Source organism: Lachnellula hyalina (genome assembly GCF_007821495.1).
Source record: "Lachnellula hyalina strain CBS 185.66 chromosome Unknown contig00171, whole genome shotgun sequence".
NCBI classification, from domain to species: domain Eukaryota; kingdom Fungi; phylum Ascomycota; class Leotiomycetes; order Helotiales; family Lachnaceae; genus Lachnellula; species Lachnellula hyalina.
The window spans coordinates 12,812-29,844 of record NW_022157285.1 but is presented as its reverse complement, the minus strand read 5'-3'; the positions used below and the strand labels follow the sequence as shown (position 1 = coordinate 29,844).

Genomic DNA, 17,033 nt, shown 5'->3' with positions numbered 1-17,033 from the left:
CAGGCCGAAAACATCGAGACAGGGCTAAGGACACAACGGAGAACGGCCAGACTGCTCGGCCGGACTTAACTATTCATACTTCTGATCAGAGACCAGCGAAATCCAGTATCCACAACACCAGGTATTCTCAGTCATCGTTTGTCTCTCCGGGGTCAGCAGACTCCAGGGACTCGGGGTCTAACACACTAGCCAGTGGGCTTGACGAGCCGAGAAGACTGGAAGGTGTAACGGATCCACAGTGGGGTGTAGGCGCCGGGTATGGCAACGTTGGGTCAAGTATTGACTCTGACGGGAGGAATGGTGGCACAGAACCGAGATGTTTTAGTTCCCAAATGTCAGCTTTATATGATGGACGTCAACAACCAGAGTTCCAGCAGCAGCACGAGCCCCGAAATATCAGCCAAATCATACATTCTGGAAGTAATAATGAGGATTACCAGGGATGGAGCTCGCCAGGAACCAATTTATGGCAACAACAGCCTTCGATTCCTATGGGAGAACCGACTTCGATTTGGGGCAACCAAAAACAGCATTCGACAGTGCTCGAACATCGCCCTCCCCAACATAACGAATGGGTCACATCTGGTAAGATAGGTGAATACTTGCAACAAGGCAGTGTTCAGAATGGCGCACCAACAGCACGAGACTACGGCCCCAATATGTTACCGTCACCACCTTCATTAGGCTCATACGGTACAGGGCAGCACTTACCCTCTTCTCGCCCCTCAACCCAAAGTGCCAGTGAATCCTGCACTGACACAATGCCTTCTCCGGCTTCAACGTTGTCGCTCGTAACAAGCCAGAGTTCACAGTCTCCACGCACGTCCAAGCAATTTTCTGGCCTAGAGATGCTCCGGGATCATGGCATTAATCTTGCACAACTGACGTCGGAGGCCGATATCCAAAGAAGACCGTCAGTCAATTCAATACCCACAGCAGCAGTACAAAGAATGTCTCAAGGGGCCCAACAGAGGTCGCACTTTGAATGCGAGTGCTCAGGCCAGTATAGTGCCCATCGTCGGCAGAATTCCAGCCAGAATGAAGTTTCTGAAGACGAGAATGAGCCCGAATGTGGCATTGGGCCGGAGGCAAATGTCACCAAGGTGATCGTGATATATATGCAAAATGGCAACTGTAGTTCTAGACGAGGGACTTGATAGACTTAAACTGTTAAATAGGTAAACAAAGAATTGGAGAATTAGAGACGTAACAAATTGTGAGTCAGCGCATCACTGAAATTGTAGTGTCCCTCTTGCACCTCTTCTCACTGTGGCTTTCAACTCAAAAGTGATACGAAGAAGCCATGACAACAGACTGATGAGTCACTTGCAGACAGCTGTTACATACAACTGCCGAGGACGTTACATACAGAGTGACCTAAAAGGCTTCATGTGCATGATGCAGCATTGCATATTATAGGAGGCTTGAAGGTCAGAAATGGTGTTTGGTAAGACAGGCCGGATTAATAGTTTCTTTGGGTTATTAACGTTCTAAAATAATAGAAGCCTGTCTGCTTTGAAAGATGATCTTGAATTCTCATGGATCAGAGGCCTTGCGAGTAGCCCCGAGGAACCATGGCCAGCTTATTCCATAGTGTAAGCCCATGTTAAATGATGAACAAAAAACATGCCATTTAAAAGATGTCAGACTCATTGCCTCATATAGCAGTGGTTGGGCCACGCTACATCAGGATTGAGTAGTATGCAATAATCGAGACGAATAGCCAGTAATTCTATACTTCAAATATTTTCCACTGCATACAATCATTTGTCGTTGTTTCTAATCTCTCCTTGAATATATCCAAACTCAAACTCTAAACCATCAGAAACTCTCCTCGAGTTCCGAGCTATCCAAAATTCATTTAATGTCCAGATCAATGCCTTCAACAAAAGGCTGATATCCATTGAACCACCCCTCAGGATCGAAGACCTTTTTCAAACGTCTAAGTTTCTCCAGCCTCCACGGTTCATAACCGTACAAAGCTTCCGCAGGATCCTTAGAGCCATGTCCGTAATTAACATACTGCTGAAGACGCCCATAGCCCGAAGTACCGATAATAGCGTCTTGCTGTTTCGATAACCATTCGTCTATTACATCTTCGTGGGTCGTGTCTTTGTAAGCGCCCTCAATCATGCTGTCTCAATGTAAGCCTTGAACAGCCTCTCAACCAGAAAGTTTGGGAAACTATACAGAAAATGATCGGAACCCTTGCGCCATGGATAAGCTGTGGTCTCATCCGGTATCTCACGGACACGCTGTTGGGGAAATGTCTCAAACATAACACTGAAAGACGCTTCACCACTATATTTGAGGTTCATGTCTCGCCAGCCATCAAAGAAAGCACGCATAGTGGGAATGTCGTACTTCTTGACATTTGCCCCGTAGAAGTTTTTAATGGGAAACCTGGCCCAGCCCCCCGGTGTACAGAGGACGTTATTCAACCCATTATATGTGGCCCATGGTAATGCATCCCAGGTGGTTGTTTGAAAATCCTTCCAGATAGGTGACAAAGCATCGAAAGGTTTGAGAAATGGTTCTGCCTCCTCTTCGACACCCGAATATACTAGATTAATATTAATTGTCGGCTAGTAAATTGTCAGCACGTGTCTCGTCTCAGGAAATTTGTTTATGCAACTAACATTCCCACTTCTTCCAAGCCGTCGTCCAATAATGAAGATAGCAACCTCTGCAGGCATTGAGCTATAAATGTGGTTAACAGCTTCAAAGATGGACTCCACTTGATCCAATTCAAACTCCCAGTCGACAATGAAGTGCTTTCCATCGTTAAGTTGCGGGTATACCTGGTACGTAGCCTCCAGTGCAATCCCAAACTGGTGTCCCGCTCCGCGAACAGCCCAAAAGAGTTCCGGGTTGCTTGTTTCAGAAGCCACAACTATCGTTCCATTTGCGAGGAGCAGACGAAGGGAAACCATGTTGTCATTCAGGTAGCCATACTTTCCTTGAAGTCTACCGATTCCTGCCCCGAGCGAAATTCCAAGAACGCCGGTACACGGGCACGAACCCACAGCTTGAGTCAGTCAGCAATGATAAGAAATAGTCTTCTAAGCTCTACATCCATGGGATCAGGTCTAACTTACTCACTTCCATCCCTTGTGCAAAGGTTGCGTTCGCAAATTCCCCAGTTGTTATACCGCCACCAACAGTCATTTGTTGAGTTTGTTTGTTGTATTTGACGCTGTTCAAATTACGCATGTCAATGACGATAGAATTCTTCAGACGACGAAGAGATGTAGTCAAAGAATGGCCTCCTGATCGAGCTGCAAATTGAATTCCTCTGGAACGTGCATAGTTCACCTGATGAACATCAATTTAGTGTACAAGATAGCACTGAGATTAAAGAGCTCACAGTTTCAACGACATCCATTTCTTGGGCCACTTGGACGGCAATAATATAAGCTGGCCGCTTATAATTCGTATAACGTGCGTCAAAGGTGGAAAAATCCTCGTCCCCTTCCAATACAATGCGAGCCTCTGGTGATAGTCGCTTTTGAAGTTCATATTTAAGAGACAATTTCAGATAAGTGGTGGTATCCAGATGCTCTCCCTCAGCACCTTCTTTCCAAATAAGCTGGGATGACGGAGAGTATTCCACAGATGCATTTTCTGCGAAAGCAGGGGTAGTCCATGAAGACAGACTCAAGGAGAACAAAAGTTTCCATCTCAAGACATTTTGTATTAACATGATGTGAAGTAATCGATTTGAGATTGCGTAGTAATTCCTCGAAAGTGATGATACTAGGACGCAAGATGTACGGTTTCGCTTTTGGAAAAAGAAAACTTGAAAGCAGCTTAGCATTTCACAAATCTCAAAAGGAATGCCGTAATTTTGTCTCTTTCAATAATTCATCATCTGACTGACTTCTAGTAGTAATCGCTCAAAGCAGCTTAAATCTATAGATGTAGCCTTAATAATTATGCATGACTATGTGCTTCGTATACTACCCCGCCACCTCAATAAAGGTTAATAATCCTTTACGCCCCATAAAACGTAGGAACCTATATAGACTAGTGGTAAAATACCCTTGCAGACCCAATAAAACTAGTCTACTACTTATAGCGAGGGTACTTAAAAGTCTCCACAGGGGTCAAGTAACAAGACTCCTTAGAAATACCCTTGCCAGCCTGATGTTTTCTTCACGTGAAGAATCCACAGTGCTAATGGTGGGGGGAAAGTACATCTTTCCTGGCATGACAATGGCCTATGCAGTCATTCTGCAACGCGGTTGTCAGATCGCAAGTCACAATCTGCCAATGAAACTAGGTTTGCTCCTATCATGCAAATAATCACCGTCTTGGCAGTTTAGGAAGGTTAGAAGTTCAAAATTTCAAACCTAATGAAGAAGATTGTACCGAGTAATCCCGGTTATCACAAACATGACGTTTGCAGGGCACTCTGTACAAGGCTCTTATTTCAAGAATATGAGGAGAAGAGCATGATATGTAGTGCGAATGACTTTACGGAGGTACAGTAGTTGATTATCACAAATCGAAAATAGTGTATATGCCGCTAAGCCTTTTCAGGATATAGATCAATAAAGCGTAACCAAAATAGTATATAATATCTTGAATATAATTCCATATTAGGCTAACTTAATACTTATTCTTTTAAACTTGTAATAATACTTAACCTCTATACTCCGTAGACTTGAAAATTTAGGCACATTAAGACCCGAATTACTTAAAGAGGACGAAGTGCTAAATATTGTCATGCTTATATAATACAATCTAGCATTCGCTTACCGTAACTATAGACGGGAAAGGTGATCATAAGGGATCTCGGTATTAAAGGTCAATTGGACGTGTTTAAAGTTCTGCTATAGATTGCAAGTACTTCTTAATCTAGAAACTGCCGCTTGCACAAAGTTCCTCTTTGATGATTCTGGAATTTTCCTAAACGTAACAAGCAACTCTCTCTAACATCTGCTTGGGTTTACTCGACTTAGCTTATAGCTGCAATCAACTCAACTTGATAGACAACTTGCAGGCGTTCGGAATGGCACCTATCGCAGTTACAGAACCACATGCATCGGAGGCCCTGGACCCCATTGCCATAATTGGCATGGGTAAGATCACCTTTCTCTGGTATCGCGAAGAGCATAATAATAATGGATTTTAGGATGCCGCTGGCCAGGTGATTCGGAGACACCCTCCCAACTATGGGACTTTCTCCAGGCAGAAAGGGACTCTTACAGCAAGTTTCCAAAGGAAAGAATCAATGGAGAAGCCTTCTATCACCCTGATGGAAGTAGGCCCGGTTCATTCAAGACTGAAGGTGGATCTTTCTTGAAGAAAGACGTTCGATTATTCGATGCCAGCTTTTTCGGCATTCATCCCAAGGAAGTTCTCACTATGGATCCAGCCCAAAGAAAACTCCTAGAGGTAGTCTACGAGTCTTTCGAGTCTGCTGGTGTTCCCCTACATAAATTATCTGGCTCAAACACTGGAACTTTCATGGGTAACTTCAACTATGATCACCAGCTTATGCATTACCGAGATGCTGAGAACGCAATGCCGTATTCGGTCACTGGTAGTGGTGTTACTATTCTTAGTAATCGGATCAATTACATCTTCAATCTCAAAGGCCCTTCCATGACGCTCGACACGGCATGTTCGAGTTCTCTCTACGCACTTCATCTCGCTTGTACCGCTATTCAGACCGGAGATTGTACAGCTGCCGTTGTCGGGGGTTCCAACCTGATATTGACCCCAGAATGCCAAATATTCTCATCTGTTCTCGGTGCTGTTTCACCAACCTCGGTTTGTCATACGTTTGACTCCCGCGGTGAGTACTGAATCGATTCATGGAGTGCAGGACTAATAATTTTCATAGCCGACGGGTACGCTCGTGCTGATGGAATTGGAGCTCTGTTTATCAAAAAGCTTTCTCAGGCTGTGGCTGATGGCGATCCTATTCGAGGTGTGATAAGGGGGACTTCTTTTAATGCCAATGGTCGGACCGGTGGCATTACACACCCAAGCCCCGATGGCCAAGAAGCTTGTATTCGACGAGCATATGAACGTGCTGGTGGTCTCGATCCATCGCTCACGGGTTATTTCGAATGTCACGGAACAGGAACACCGGTTGGGTAAGTGGTCGATCAATGGCAGGCAGATAAACCGGCATTGATCATGATTTTCGGTATCTCGAGTAGTGAGGGATATTGAAAGTCTACTTTTACATTGATCAGTGCTACGTTTTTCTAGCTCCATAATGGCACTTGCCTATTTTCTTCAAGCAAAAACTAACTTTAATAGGGATCCAATCGAAGTATCAGCAATCGGAAGAGTGTTCTCTGATGTCAAGACTGGTTCCGATCCGCTATTGATTGGTTCAATCAAGAGTAACATGGGACATAGTGAGCCGTCAAGTGGTATTGCTGGAATTATGAAAGCTGTGCTAGCAATAGAACGAGGTGTCATCCCGCCCACGATCGGCATCGAAAATCTCAATCCAAACGTGGACTTGAAAGACGGGCGACTAAAAATCGTCATGAAGAGCACTCCATGGCCGGATCTTCCCGTTCGAAGAGCAAGTATTAACTCATTTGGCTACGGAGGCTCAAATGCGCATGTGAGTATATCTGATTTCTCAAGTTCATGGAGACTGACTCGTCTAGGCCATCATCGAATCGGTTGAGACACTTCTACCTGGATATAGATCGAGCCACCAGGCCAGTCAGGAGTCTTCGAGTATGGAGGCTCTCGCCAAAGAGAATGGAATTCCACGACTTTCCAGCACCAATGGCCACACCAATGGCCACACCAACGGCCACACCAACGGCCACACCAACGGCATAAGTAATGGGGGTCAAATCAAATTGAACGGAAATGGCCACAGACCGACACAAATTCGAAAAAGCCGATTCCTACTCCCATTTTCAGCACATGATGAAAAGACTCTCCAAGCGAATTATGATGCCTTGGCGAAGACTATTTCCAGTTGGAGCTTGACGGATGTTGCTTACACTCTAAGCGCAAGGCGCACCTTGCTAAATTACCGATCGTTTGTTATCACGGATGTTGACGAATCAGTCCAAGGACTTCCGGACAGGAAACTTAGCGTTACTAAGAAACGTTCTGCCGGCGAGCCTGTTCTTGGCTTTGTGTTCACAGGACAAGGAGCGCAGTGGCCTCAGATGGGACAAGCATTGATGAAAGAATATCCGAGCTTCCTCGCGACGATTCGGAGGCTTGATAAGTGCATTGACGATCTGGACGAAGCTCTAGGCCGAGACTGGAGCATTGAGGACGCTTTGCATCAAAATGCTGAGCAGAGCTTAGTTAACAACGCGGAACTCTCGCAGCCTCTAGTGACAGCAATCCAGATTGGACTTGTGAACCTGCTTTCTAAGTGGAGTGTGACGCCTCAAGCAGTGGTTGGCCATTCCTCTGGGGAGATAGCTGCATGTTATAGTGCTGGGCTCTTGACCGAAGAAGAGGCTATGATCACCGCATACCTGCGAGGGAAGTCAGTTGCCCAAAACACTACGAAAGGGCTAATGATGGCTGTTGGGGGTTCCATCTCCCAAATTCAACCCCTGGTCGATGAATATGACGGCGCAATCACCATTGCATGCCATAACTCCCCTGAAAGTTATACCTTGAGCGGTGATCATCACGCAATGCTTCAACTCAAGGGGGTACTTGATCAGAAGCAGATCTTCTGTCGTGCGCTTTCTACAAGCAATAACGCCTACCACTCACACCACATGCAAGCTTTAGGGCCAGACTACGAGAAGCAGCTCGAGTCTTTAATGCCCAAGAGTACAGCGGTCAAATCTCTGAAGCGGCGTTCACCAAGCCCACTCAATAAAGCCGTCTTCTTTTCATCCGTCCTTGGCAAAGCAGCGCCTTGGTCCTTGCTAGGTTCCAGGTACTGGCGTAAGAATCTGGAGTCTCCCGTTCTGTTCCATCAAGCTGTATCAGAAATGGTAACGCAGGCATCCGTGGATATTCTTATCGAAGTAGGACCACATAGGTGAGCTTTTTATTGTTCGATTGGTTTACATTCCTTCTTCTAGAACAGATATTGCACCTACTGTTTTATGAAATGAACTATGCGACTGTTCGAGGAAATTATACTAATTCAGTCTCAGCGCCCTTCAGGGACCCCTCCGACAGCTTTCCAAGGCGATAGGCAGTGAAACCAAATTTCCAGAATATCTTACGGCGATTGTCAGAGGCAGCGATAACGTGAACGACTTACTCACCCTTGCCGGTAACTTGTTCAATAGAGGATATAACGTTGATCTTGCTCGGGTCAACGCCGCTGAAGGCAGAGCAGAGAATCAGTATGAATTGTGTAAAACCATCACTGATTTACCGCCTTACCAATGGCAGTATCCAAAGGAAATCACACTTTTCGAGAACCGATGGACTAGGGAGTGGCGACTGCGCATGCACCCCCGACATGATATTCTCGGGAGTCGCATACCAGGTGCAAATAAGAACGAGCCAACATGGCGAAACTTGCTATGTGTGAACAATGTCCCATGGCTCAAGGATCATCGGGTAAGTGCAAGGCCCATACTTTCTGGATCACGTTTAACATTTGATGTAGCTCGTAAAAGACATCGTTTTTCCCTCCACAGGTTACCTCTGCTTGGTACTGGAGGCAGCAACTCAAGTTGTTGAATTGGAAGGCTATAATGCCACTGATGTGGAATATTACGATATCCGGGATGTTAGCCTATCCAAGGCTTTGATTGTGCCAGATGATGACCGTGGCATCGAAACTCTGTTTGCCTTACGACCAGCCTCTTTAAATACCGTGTCTCGTCACCGCTGGCTATTTGAATTTGTCCTGACCTCCGTGTCAAGTGAAGAAGGAAATGATACATTCTCCGAGCACTGCCGTGGCCTGGTAGAAATTAGTTTTGAAAAACACAGTAAGTTGACCTAGCATGTTGCAAGTACAATCCTGACACCAAAAGATTTCCCTGCAAGCAGAGTCGTGAAAGAGATTCAGGCTGCTGCCTCGGTCAAGAAGATAATCAACGCTTCTCAATGGTACCAGAATTTCGCACGAGTTGGACTTTGCTATGGACCTATGTTTCAGGGTCTCTCCAACATCTTCGCAGCAGGGGAGAGTAACATGAGCGAAGCGCAAGTTGGCCTGGAGCCGACTGCAAAGACAATGAAAGGCGAATCGAGATATATTATACATCCTGCCACACTTGATGCTAGCATGCAACTCTCCATTCTTGCAGCGCACAAGAGCGTTGCAACAAAGTTCAAACGAGCTTTCATGCCTACCGCATTTGAGAGCATCAAGGTTTGGCCTCAGATCGCAAGCCAAAGCCACACTTGTGCCCAATCTTATGCCAGTGCCACATTGAAGGGCGTTCGAGGACTGTCTGCCGAAATTGTACTGCTAGGTGCCGGGGGAAATCGCATGCTCGAGGCAAACAATATCTTTTTAACAGCATCTGACCAGTCGGCCCCCAGGCTCATTGAGGATCCATCGCCCTACAGTCGTATTGTATGGAAACCCGAGTTTGAACACCTTACAACAACCATCATGGAGCAGATGTATCCACCAGTGCTTCTGAACATGGACGCTGTTATCCCTTCGCTCAACTATCTCGCTTTACACCAACTCATACACTTCAAAGCTACAAGCTCAGAGGTGTTTCAACAAGGTTCAGAGGAGCTCCATTTGCAGAGGCTCCTTGACTGGACGACGCAAAAACTGGAATCTGCAAAAGGTGACGCAAATTCTGACGCGAAAAAAATTACTGAATATACAGACGAATTTCGCGCACAAGAAATTGAACGGCTCTCAAATCTTCTGCTTCCACGGTCTTCGGAGGCTCGACTCATGTGCCATCTCTACAATAATCTTGCAGATATTTATGCAGGAAGAAAGACTGGTATTCAAGTCGCACTTCAAGATAATCTGCTTCTCGACAACTACGAAACAGGCCAAGTCTATCGCGAAGGTAATCGGAGGTTGGCTTCCACGGTAGCACTTTATACCCATTATAACCCTGGTCTCCGAATTCTAGAGGTCGGAGCGGGTACAGGAAGTGCAACCAACGAAATATTGCCTGCACTCAAGGGCGAGACTCCCTGGAGGCAATACCAAGAATATCGCTTTACGGATACTACAACATCTTTTCTCTCGGGCGCCGAAGAAAGATTTGCAAGATTTCATGGGATGACTTTTGGCTCTTTTGATATGGAAAGAAGCGCTGAAAGCCAGGGCTACGAGCAAGATTGGGACGTCGTGATTGCATCCAACGTCATCCATGCCACTTCGGATATCAAAAGCACGTTGCTTAATATCCAGAGCGTCCTTAAGCCTGGTGGTAAGATGATCTTACTCGAATTGACCCAACCTCAGCTCAGTGCTGGTCTGGTCCTCGGAACCTTCAGCGATTTCTGGAAGGCAGAATATGATCCCAGCTATCCACGATACGATGGTCCGTTCTTGACTAAGCCACTTTGGAAAACTGTCTTACCAGCGTCTGGCTTTCAGGGTCTTGACTTTTATTTGGACGACTATCTTGGAGATAATGTCTCTACGACCGTGATTTGTGCCACCACCATAGGAGTAGAGCCACGCATACCAAAGGCGATCAAAGAACCTCTACATGAAGGCACCACGATTATCTACCGTCATGCCCCATCCCCATTCATTGAAGCACTGGCTAGCCATATCAAGATCACGCAAGGCATCGCAGTGGATATCATACCAATTCAAAATATCGAGAATGTTCGCTTTCATCGCTTTATTTTCCTTGTCGAGATCACGGATCCATTCTTCATCGATGTCACGCCTGAGGAATGGAAAGCCCTCCAAACAGCCATCAAAGATTCAACATCTTCCCTGTGGGTTACCAAAGGAGATCTCATGATTGGCAAAGAACCCTTACATGCCATGATCTCCGGTCTTGCTAAGGGCATGAAGACTGAACGAAGTTCCCTCCGGTTCAGTATCCTTGACCTCGATAAAATTCCTGGAGAATCCGACGTCGAAGTATTCAAGCTTATCTCTCAGCTTGAGAACCGAGTAGCAGATTCTTTGAACATCAACAAAGATTCGGAGTATCGATACAAGGATGGCGTTCTGTATATCAGCCGACTGACCGCTGATGATACTCTCAACGAGAAAGGTAAAGCCATTGGGAATAAAGATTTCACCACCGAGCAGATTTCCCTCCATGAGTTGAAAGATACCCCTCTCCAACTCGCAATCGAGAAACCCGGTGTCTTGAGTACGCTCTACTTCAAGCAAGACCCTGAATTCACCACATCACTTCCTCCAGATGCAGTCGAAATTGAGGTCAAGTTTTCTGGGGTCAACAATAAAGATATTGCCGTTCTCACTGGTCGTCACCATTCCGACTCTATTAGCGACGAGTGCTCAGGAATCATCACGAAAATTGGAAGCACCGTTCGCGATTTCAAAATTGGTGATAAGGTGTACTGCCAATCTTTCGCAAAATTTGGGAATTTTGTTCGAGAGAAAGCGGCATTCTGCCAGCGCCTTGAAGACGGGGATACTTTTGAGGGAACCTGCACGCTCCCGATTGCGTTCGGAACCGCTATCTACGGTCTGATGGATCTCGGTCGACTAAGCAGGGGTGAAAGTGTGCTCATTCAATCTGCGACTGGAGGTGTAGGCCTTGCTGCTTGCCAAATAGCACGTATGATTGGTGCCGAGATATTTGCAACCGTCGGCACGGAAGAAAAGAAGCAAGAGCTGTTGAGTATGGGCTACGGGATCGAGGAGGATCACATCCTAAACTCCCGTGATCGTTTCACAGCAAAGAAACTACTCGAGCAGACCGGTGGCAAAGGCATTGATGTTATTTTGTGCAGTTCGCGCGGCGATCTCATGCATGAATACTGGCGATGCATTGCTACCTGCGGTAGATTCGTGGAGATTGGACGAACAGAAGTCCTGGACAATGGGAATTTGAGCTTGGATGTATTCCGACGAAATGCCACGTTCACTTCGTTTGACCTTGAAGTCATGAGTTTGAACAAACCGCAGGTGACTGCAAAGTAAGTAACCTTTTGCTTCTGATGATCTATTTTGATGCTCAAGCTAATATTTGACTAGTCTGATGAAAACCATCCAGCAGTTGAAAGCGGAAGGCCACATCAAAGCTTTACCGCTGCAGACTTTTCATGTTTCGGAGATTGACAAGGCATTTATGACTTTCACTAAGGGTTCTCATATTGGCAAGATCCTAGTCGACTATGACCATGCTGCAGAGCAGGCTCTTACAGTATGTTTTCCATAAGATCGATGTTAAAAAAGTAAACACTAACAAATACAGGTACAACGTAGCCCTTTCACTGCAACATTTGACCCAAGCGCCGCCTACCTGCTTATTGGCTGCCTAGGTGGCCTCGGCCGCAGCTTTTCTGCTTGGGCTGTCTCACGGGGTGCCCGCAATCTCATCTACCTCTCACGTACTGGCGCTGCAAAGGATGAAGCCAAAATATTCCTTGCAGGGCTAGAGTCTAAGGGAGTTAATATCTCCATCGTGAAAGGAGACGTTACGTCTCTCGTTGACGTTAAAGCGGCTGTCAGCAGCAGCAGCTTGCCAATAAAAGGCGTCGTACAAGGTGCCCTTACGCTACAAGATGGCCTCTTCGAGACAATGTCCTTGGAACGATTTAACGCAACGGCACTACCAAGAGTAATCGGAACCTTGAACCTGCATGAGGCACTGAAATCTGAACCACTAGATTTCTTCGAGATCTGGTCTTCGTGGACGGTCATTTTCGGAACGGCTACGCAAAGCAATTACTTGGCCTCTAACTCCTTCTTGGATGCTTTTGCGCGCCATCGTCGAGCACAAGGATTACCGTGTACTAGCTTAGCACTGAGTCAGGTGCTTGGTATCGGTATTGTATCGTACATGCCCGAGTATCAACAAGCAATGATTCGCAACGGCTTCTATGGCAACGATGAGGACGAGTTCTTGCAATATTGCGAAGCTGGTATCTTACCCCCAACTCCTACCGATACTGCGGACCTAGCTTTCCATTATGATGCTCAGTCCGTCGGTCATCTTCTCGTGGGCATCGAGCCAGCGGGCCTGCAAACAGTTGATCAAAAATACCCGCTCTCGGAAATGCTCTGGGCTCGTGACCCCCGTTTCCAGAATCTGATTCAAGCCACCTCGTTTCTGGCATCTGGAGCCCTTGAAAAACGTGCCAAAGGATCCAATGAAGAGGAAGGTTCGACGCTAGATCGCATCCGGATGAAGATCTCCCGATTACTTTACGTTCCACTAGATGAGGTAGACGTGGACAAGGCGATCAATGATTATGGCATTGATAGTATGATTGCAGCGGAGTTGCGGAATTGGTTCTTTTCAAGTTTTGGAAGAGAGGTTAGCTTATTGAAACTGTTGAGTGCGACCATGACAGTTCAGAGGCTGGCCGAGGAGGCGGAGGTGAAAGTAGAAACATAGTGAATTTAGAGAGCATTCTCTTCTGACGTGAATGGCCGATAGAAAGAGATCGGGGCCTCTATAGACGTATAGCTTTTGAATATATTTATGTTGTTGGCTTGAGTCCTCATGGTGTTAGTTGTATCGATATCGCGTCTAACGTGAAACCAAAGTCACGCAGTCATTCTGGTACTGACATAATCGTCAACCCTATCTAAAGACCTAATCGGGGGAGCAGTCTAAGCTCGAGCTGAGAGGTGGTATAGTAGTGAACACGCAGATAGGAGCTCTTCTGCTAGCAATACAATTCAAGTAGCAACTACACCTCTTGCTAATGGGTACTTTAAGCTTGATCTAGCTATGAAAGGCCCGAAGACAACTGAAACTATCAAAAGCATTCTGGTTATTCCTGAAACGATCTGATCTTTGCAATGATTCTACTACGGGTGCACTTCACTTTCGCAAATCTAGAACCCATAATGTATGTACCAGGAGTAATTTCACGTGGCGTGATCGCTTGGAATCCCCATCTCCGCTCCAAGTATTTACTATCTCATCTAAATACAAGCAAGTTCTGGCCTCCAAAGCTCTTGACAAAGGATTCAGGTGTTCAAAGGTGCTTGGGTATAGAATTTCAGCAACGTAAATGAAGGAATGGCTCGGAATCCAGAACGCGGGACAGCCTGCCTTAAGTCGCTTACCGCTCTTTCTGGACACCTATTCATACCGAAAAGAAACAATGTCAGGGGTATATATTTTTATAATCATTTAATGAAAATGAGGCAGCCTTCTAGAAATATATTCATGATATATGAAGTAGCTAGTCAGGCTAATTTTATTATATGATTATAGGTTAAAACATAGATTTAATAGGTTTCATTATCTATATAAAGATAATTCTCAATTTCCTTTAACTAGTTTTTAATAATAAAACTCTATAAACTAAAAGTAGGTAAAGACGCGTGGAAAAATTGCTGTTTTAGGTATAAATAGGTATCCCGGAAGGTGTTTTAGGAACCTACCCGCCGGCTTACTCGGCTGAGATCAAGTTGGGAAAAACAAATGTCACGATTAGTAGCCGTAAAATGGTCCGGTCTGGGGGTCCCTTGGCTAGCTAAATCCTAGTACTTGTCTGTCAGATACATGGGCCATATGCGGTCAGGGTGGTATTCCAATGTTTCAAACCGTATCTACATTCTGCAGTCAACAGTGCTGCGTCCTTGATCCTTGTTAAATCGTGTCATGTCATGCTTAGTCTTTAATGAACATTTTAGATCGGTAAAAACATTGTTATGCTATTATAATTCTTATCGCAGTCTTGTTTTCATCCCGGATGTAATCACTAGTCTTTATCAGAACATATAACTGAAAGCTTGAAGTCTCAAATGTCTTTTTCTAGCTTTGAAAAAAGATATTCTGCGTTCACACCAGAACACATTATACTCCTTGAAAGATAGTTAATTTCCAAGCCGCCGATTTTAAATTGCTCCAGAGACAAATCATCTTCCAGATCGAGGCATTTTGACCTAGTCAACATGCTTCAGTCATTCAAATTGAACACTTTTAGCTTGCCAGTTCTAGGGGCGGCTGCTTTTGTTGCCTATATAGTACTTCAGATCATTGGACAGGTACCTATCTCGCATCCTACCAGAGAATTGAGTAGTTAATCTGGCTAACATGCTTCTAGACTATATATAACCTTCTTTTTCACCCATTGAGGTCAATACCAGGTCCATTTATTGCAAAAATAAGTTCCCAATGGATTGGCCGTCATGATGCCAATGGAGATCGCACCTTGTCAGTTCATGCAGCCCACGTCAAGTACGGACCAGTAGTGCGTATCGCTCCCAACGAGGTGTCCTTTGCACCTGTAGAAGCAATCAAAGAGATATACGGACAGGCTACGCCTTTCATGAAGACTGCATTCTACTCGGGATTTGAGCAAGGGAACATCCTTACTCTGTTTACCAGCCGCGACAAAGTCTTTCACTCTCAGCGTCGCAAGCTCTTGAGTCACGCATTTGCACAGAAAGCCATTCTGGATGCAGAACCGCTATTGGGAGAACAAGTGAAGAAGTTTCTCGGGTGGCTAGAGAAGAAGAAGGGACAGGATATGGATGTCTTTATGTGGTTTCGGAATCTGACCTTGGATCTTACCAGTTCACTATTCATGGGAGCAGAAATTGGGGGTCTTGACGGGGATGTAGCTCATGACTATTTGAGCAACATCGATGACTATTTCAAGATTGCTGGATTAAGGTTACAACATCCATGGTTATTGGAACTCATGAAACTTGTACCTATTCCAAGGTGGCAGTATTTCGTACATGCCCAGGATCGGCTATACGAGTATGGCGTGAGCTCTTTCCAGAAATATATCGAAAAGTACGGGCGCAACTCCAAGAGGAACGATCTGCTGAAGAAAGTACTCCATGGAGATAGCACAGTTCCAAAACTTACAGATCTGGAGGTCCGCACCGAGATGGCAAGTATTCTTGTCGCTGGCATGGACACTACGAGTATCGTGCTCACATATGCTTTTTGGTCTATGGCCAAGAACCCGGACTTTCAAGACAAGATTAGACAGGAGTTGAAAGAAACTGGTGTTACTTTCACAGATGGTATGGCTTCATATCGAGAAATCGAGCGCTTGGAATACTTAGATGCCTTTACACTTGAAATATTGAGAGTCTACACGGCAGGCTGCTCGAGTTTGCCTAGAGAGGTTCCCGCAGGGGGAGCCGTTATTTGTGGAACCAAGGTCCCAGCCGGAGTAAGTCTTCTTCTGTGAACTCTGGTGGGGTTTTTTTCAGCTAAGTTCTTTCCAGGCAACCATCTCTACACAGGCCTATACCCAGCATTTAAATGCCACCATCTTTCCAGAGCCAGACAAAATCATTCCCGAACGCTGGTCAGGTTCCGTACCAAGGGGCAGCCCCCAGATGAGAGAAGCCTATATCCCGTTCTCAAGAGGGACCCGAGTGTGTCCAGGAATCTATTTGGCGACGATGGAACTGAAACTCACATTCGCAAGTATTCTTCATAAGTATCAAGTTGCCTTAGGTGATAGGACTACAGCAGACGTTATGAGTAGGAAGGATCACTTTGTACTATACCCAAAAGGAGGCTTTTGTGATTTGGTTTTCACAGATCTGTGAAGGTCTCATTGGATAGAACAGGAACGAATAGGTAGCAAGGGAAGTAATAAGACTCTTGGATAAAAATATTTCGGCTGCACATTCAAATGATAGAAGTGATTATCAGCCTGCAAATTCAAAAATGCAATACCAAAGAAACATAGTCCGTTTTAATAGCATATAACAAGTGTAGACTATATGCACATATCAGCAAGTTATAAGACCAAGATCTCTCGCCACAAAGCAATGTCTATCTGAGCAGTTTATCAACCTAAAATACAGCTCTTCAACATAGGGAATAGGGGCCTCGAAACTCGTAATCACATCTGACACATGGTTGCAACCAAGATTGTAGTTAATAAGAGACTCTATGAATAATATATTTTCAAAGCCATGGTGAGCGCAGATTATAGTAATCAGTGCACTAAGTTCGTCTTTAAAAGCAGTTCTGGCTCTCTTC

The 17,033-nt window shown here is 45.4% G+C and overlaps 2 protein-coding genes across 2 annotated transcripts; one reads left to right on the top strand and one right to left on the bottom strand.

Moving 5' to 3' along the window:
* Positions 1-1,857: 1,857 nt before the first annotated feature.
* azaG (FAD-linked oxidoreductase) lies at positions 1,858-3,703 on the bottom strand (the record flags this gene model as incomplete). Its single annotated transcript, XM_031153063.1, has 5 exons — positions 1,858-2,134; positions 2,191-2,585; positions 2,640-3,028; positions 3,099-3,315; positions 3,368-3,703. 5 exons carry the CDS (start codon positions 3,701-3,703, stop codon positions 1,858-1,860), a joined length of 1,614 nt encoding a protein of 537 aa, XP_031002391.1.
* A 1,311-nt stretch (positions 3,704-5,014) lies between these two features.
* Positions 5,015-13,457, top strand: sol1_0 (Prosolanapyrone synthase; the record flags this gene model as incomplete). Its single annotated transcript, XM_031153062.1, has 10 exons — positions 5,015-5,084; positions 5,138-5,803; positions 5,852-6,107; positions 6,277-6,592; positions 6,639-7,999; positions 8,118-8,532; positions 8,582-8,909; positions 8,955-12,033; positions 12,092-12,260; positions 12,312-13,457. The coding sequence occupies 10 exons, from the start codon at positions 5,015-5,017 to the stop codon at positions 13,455-13,457; spliced, it is 7,806 nt and encodes a 2,601-aa protein (XP_031002392.1).
* Positions 13,458-17,033: the final 3,576 nt, after the last annotated feature.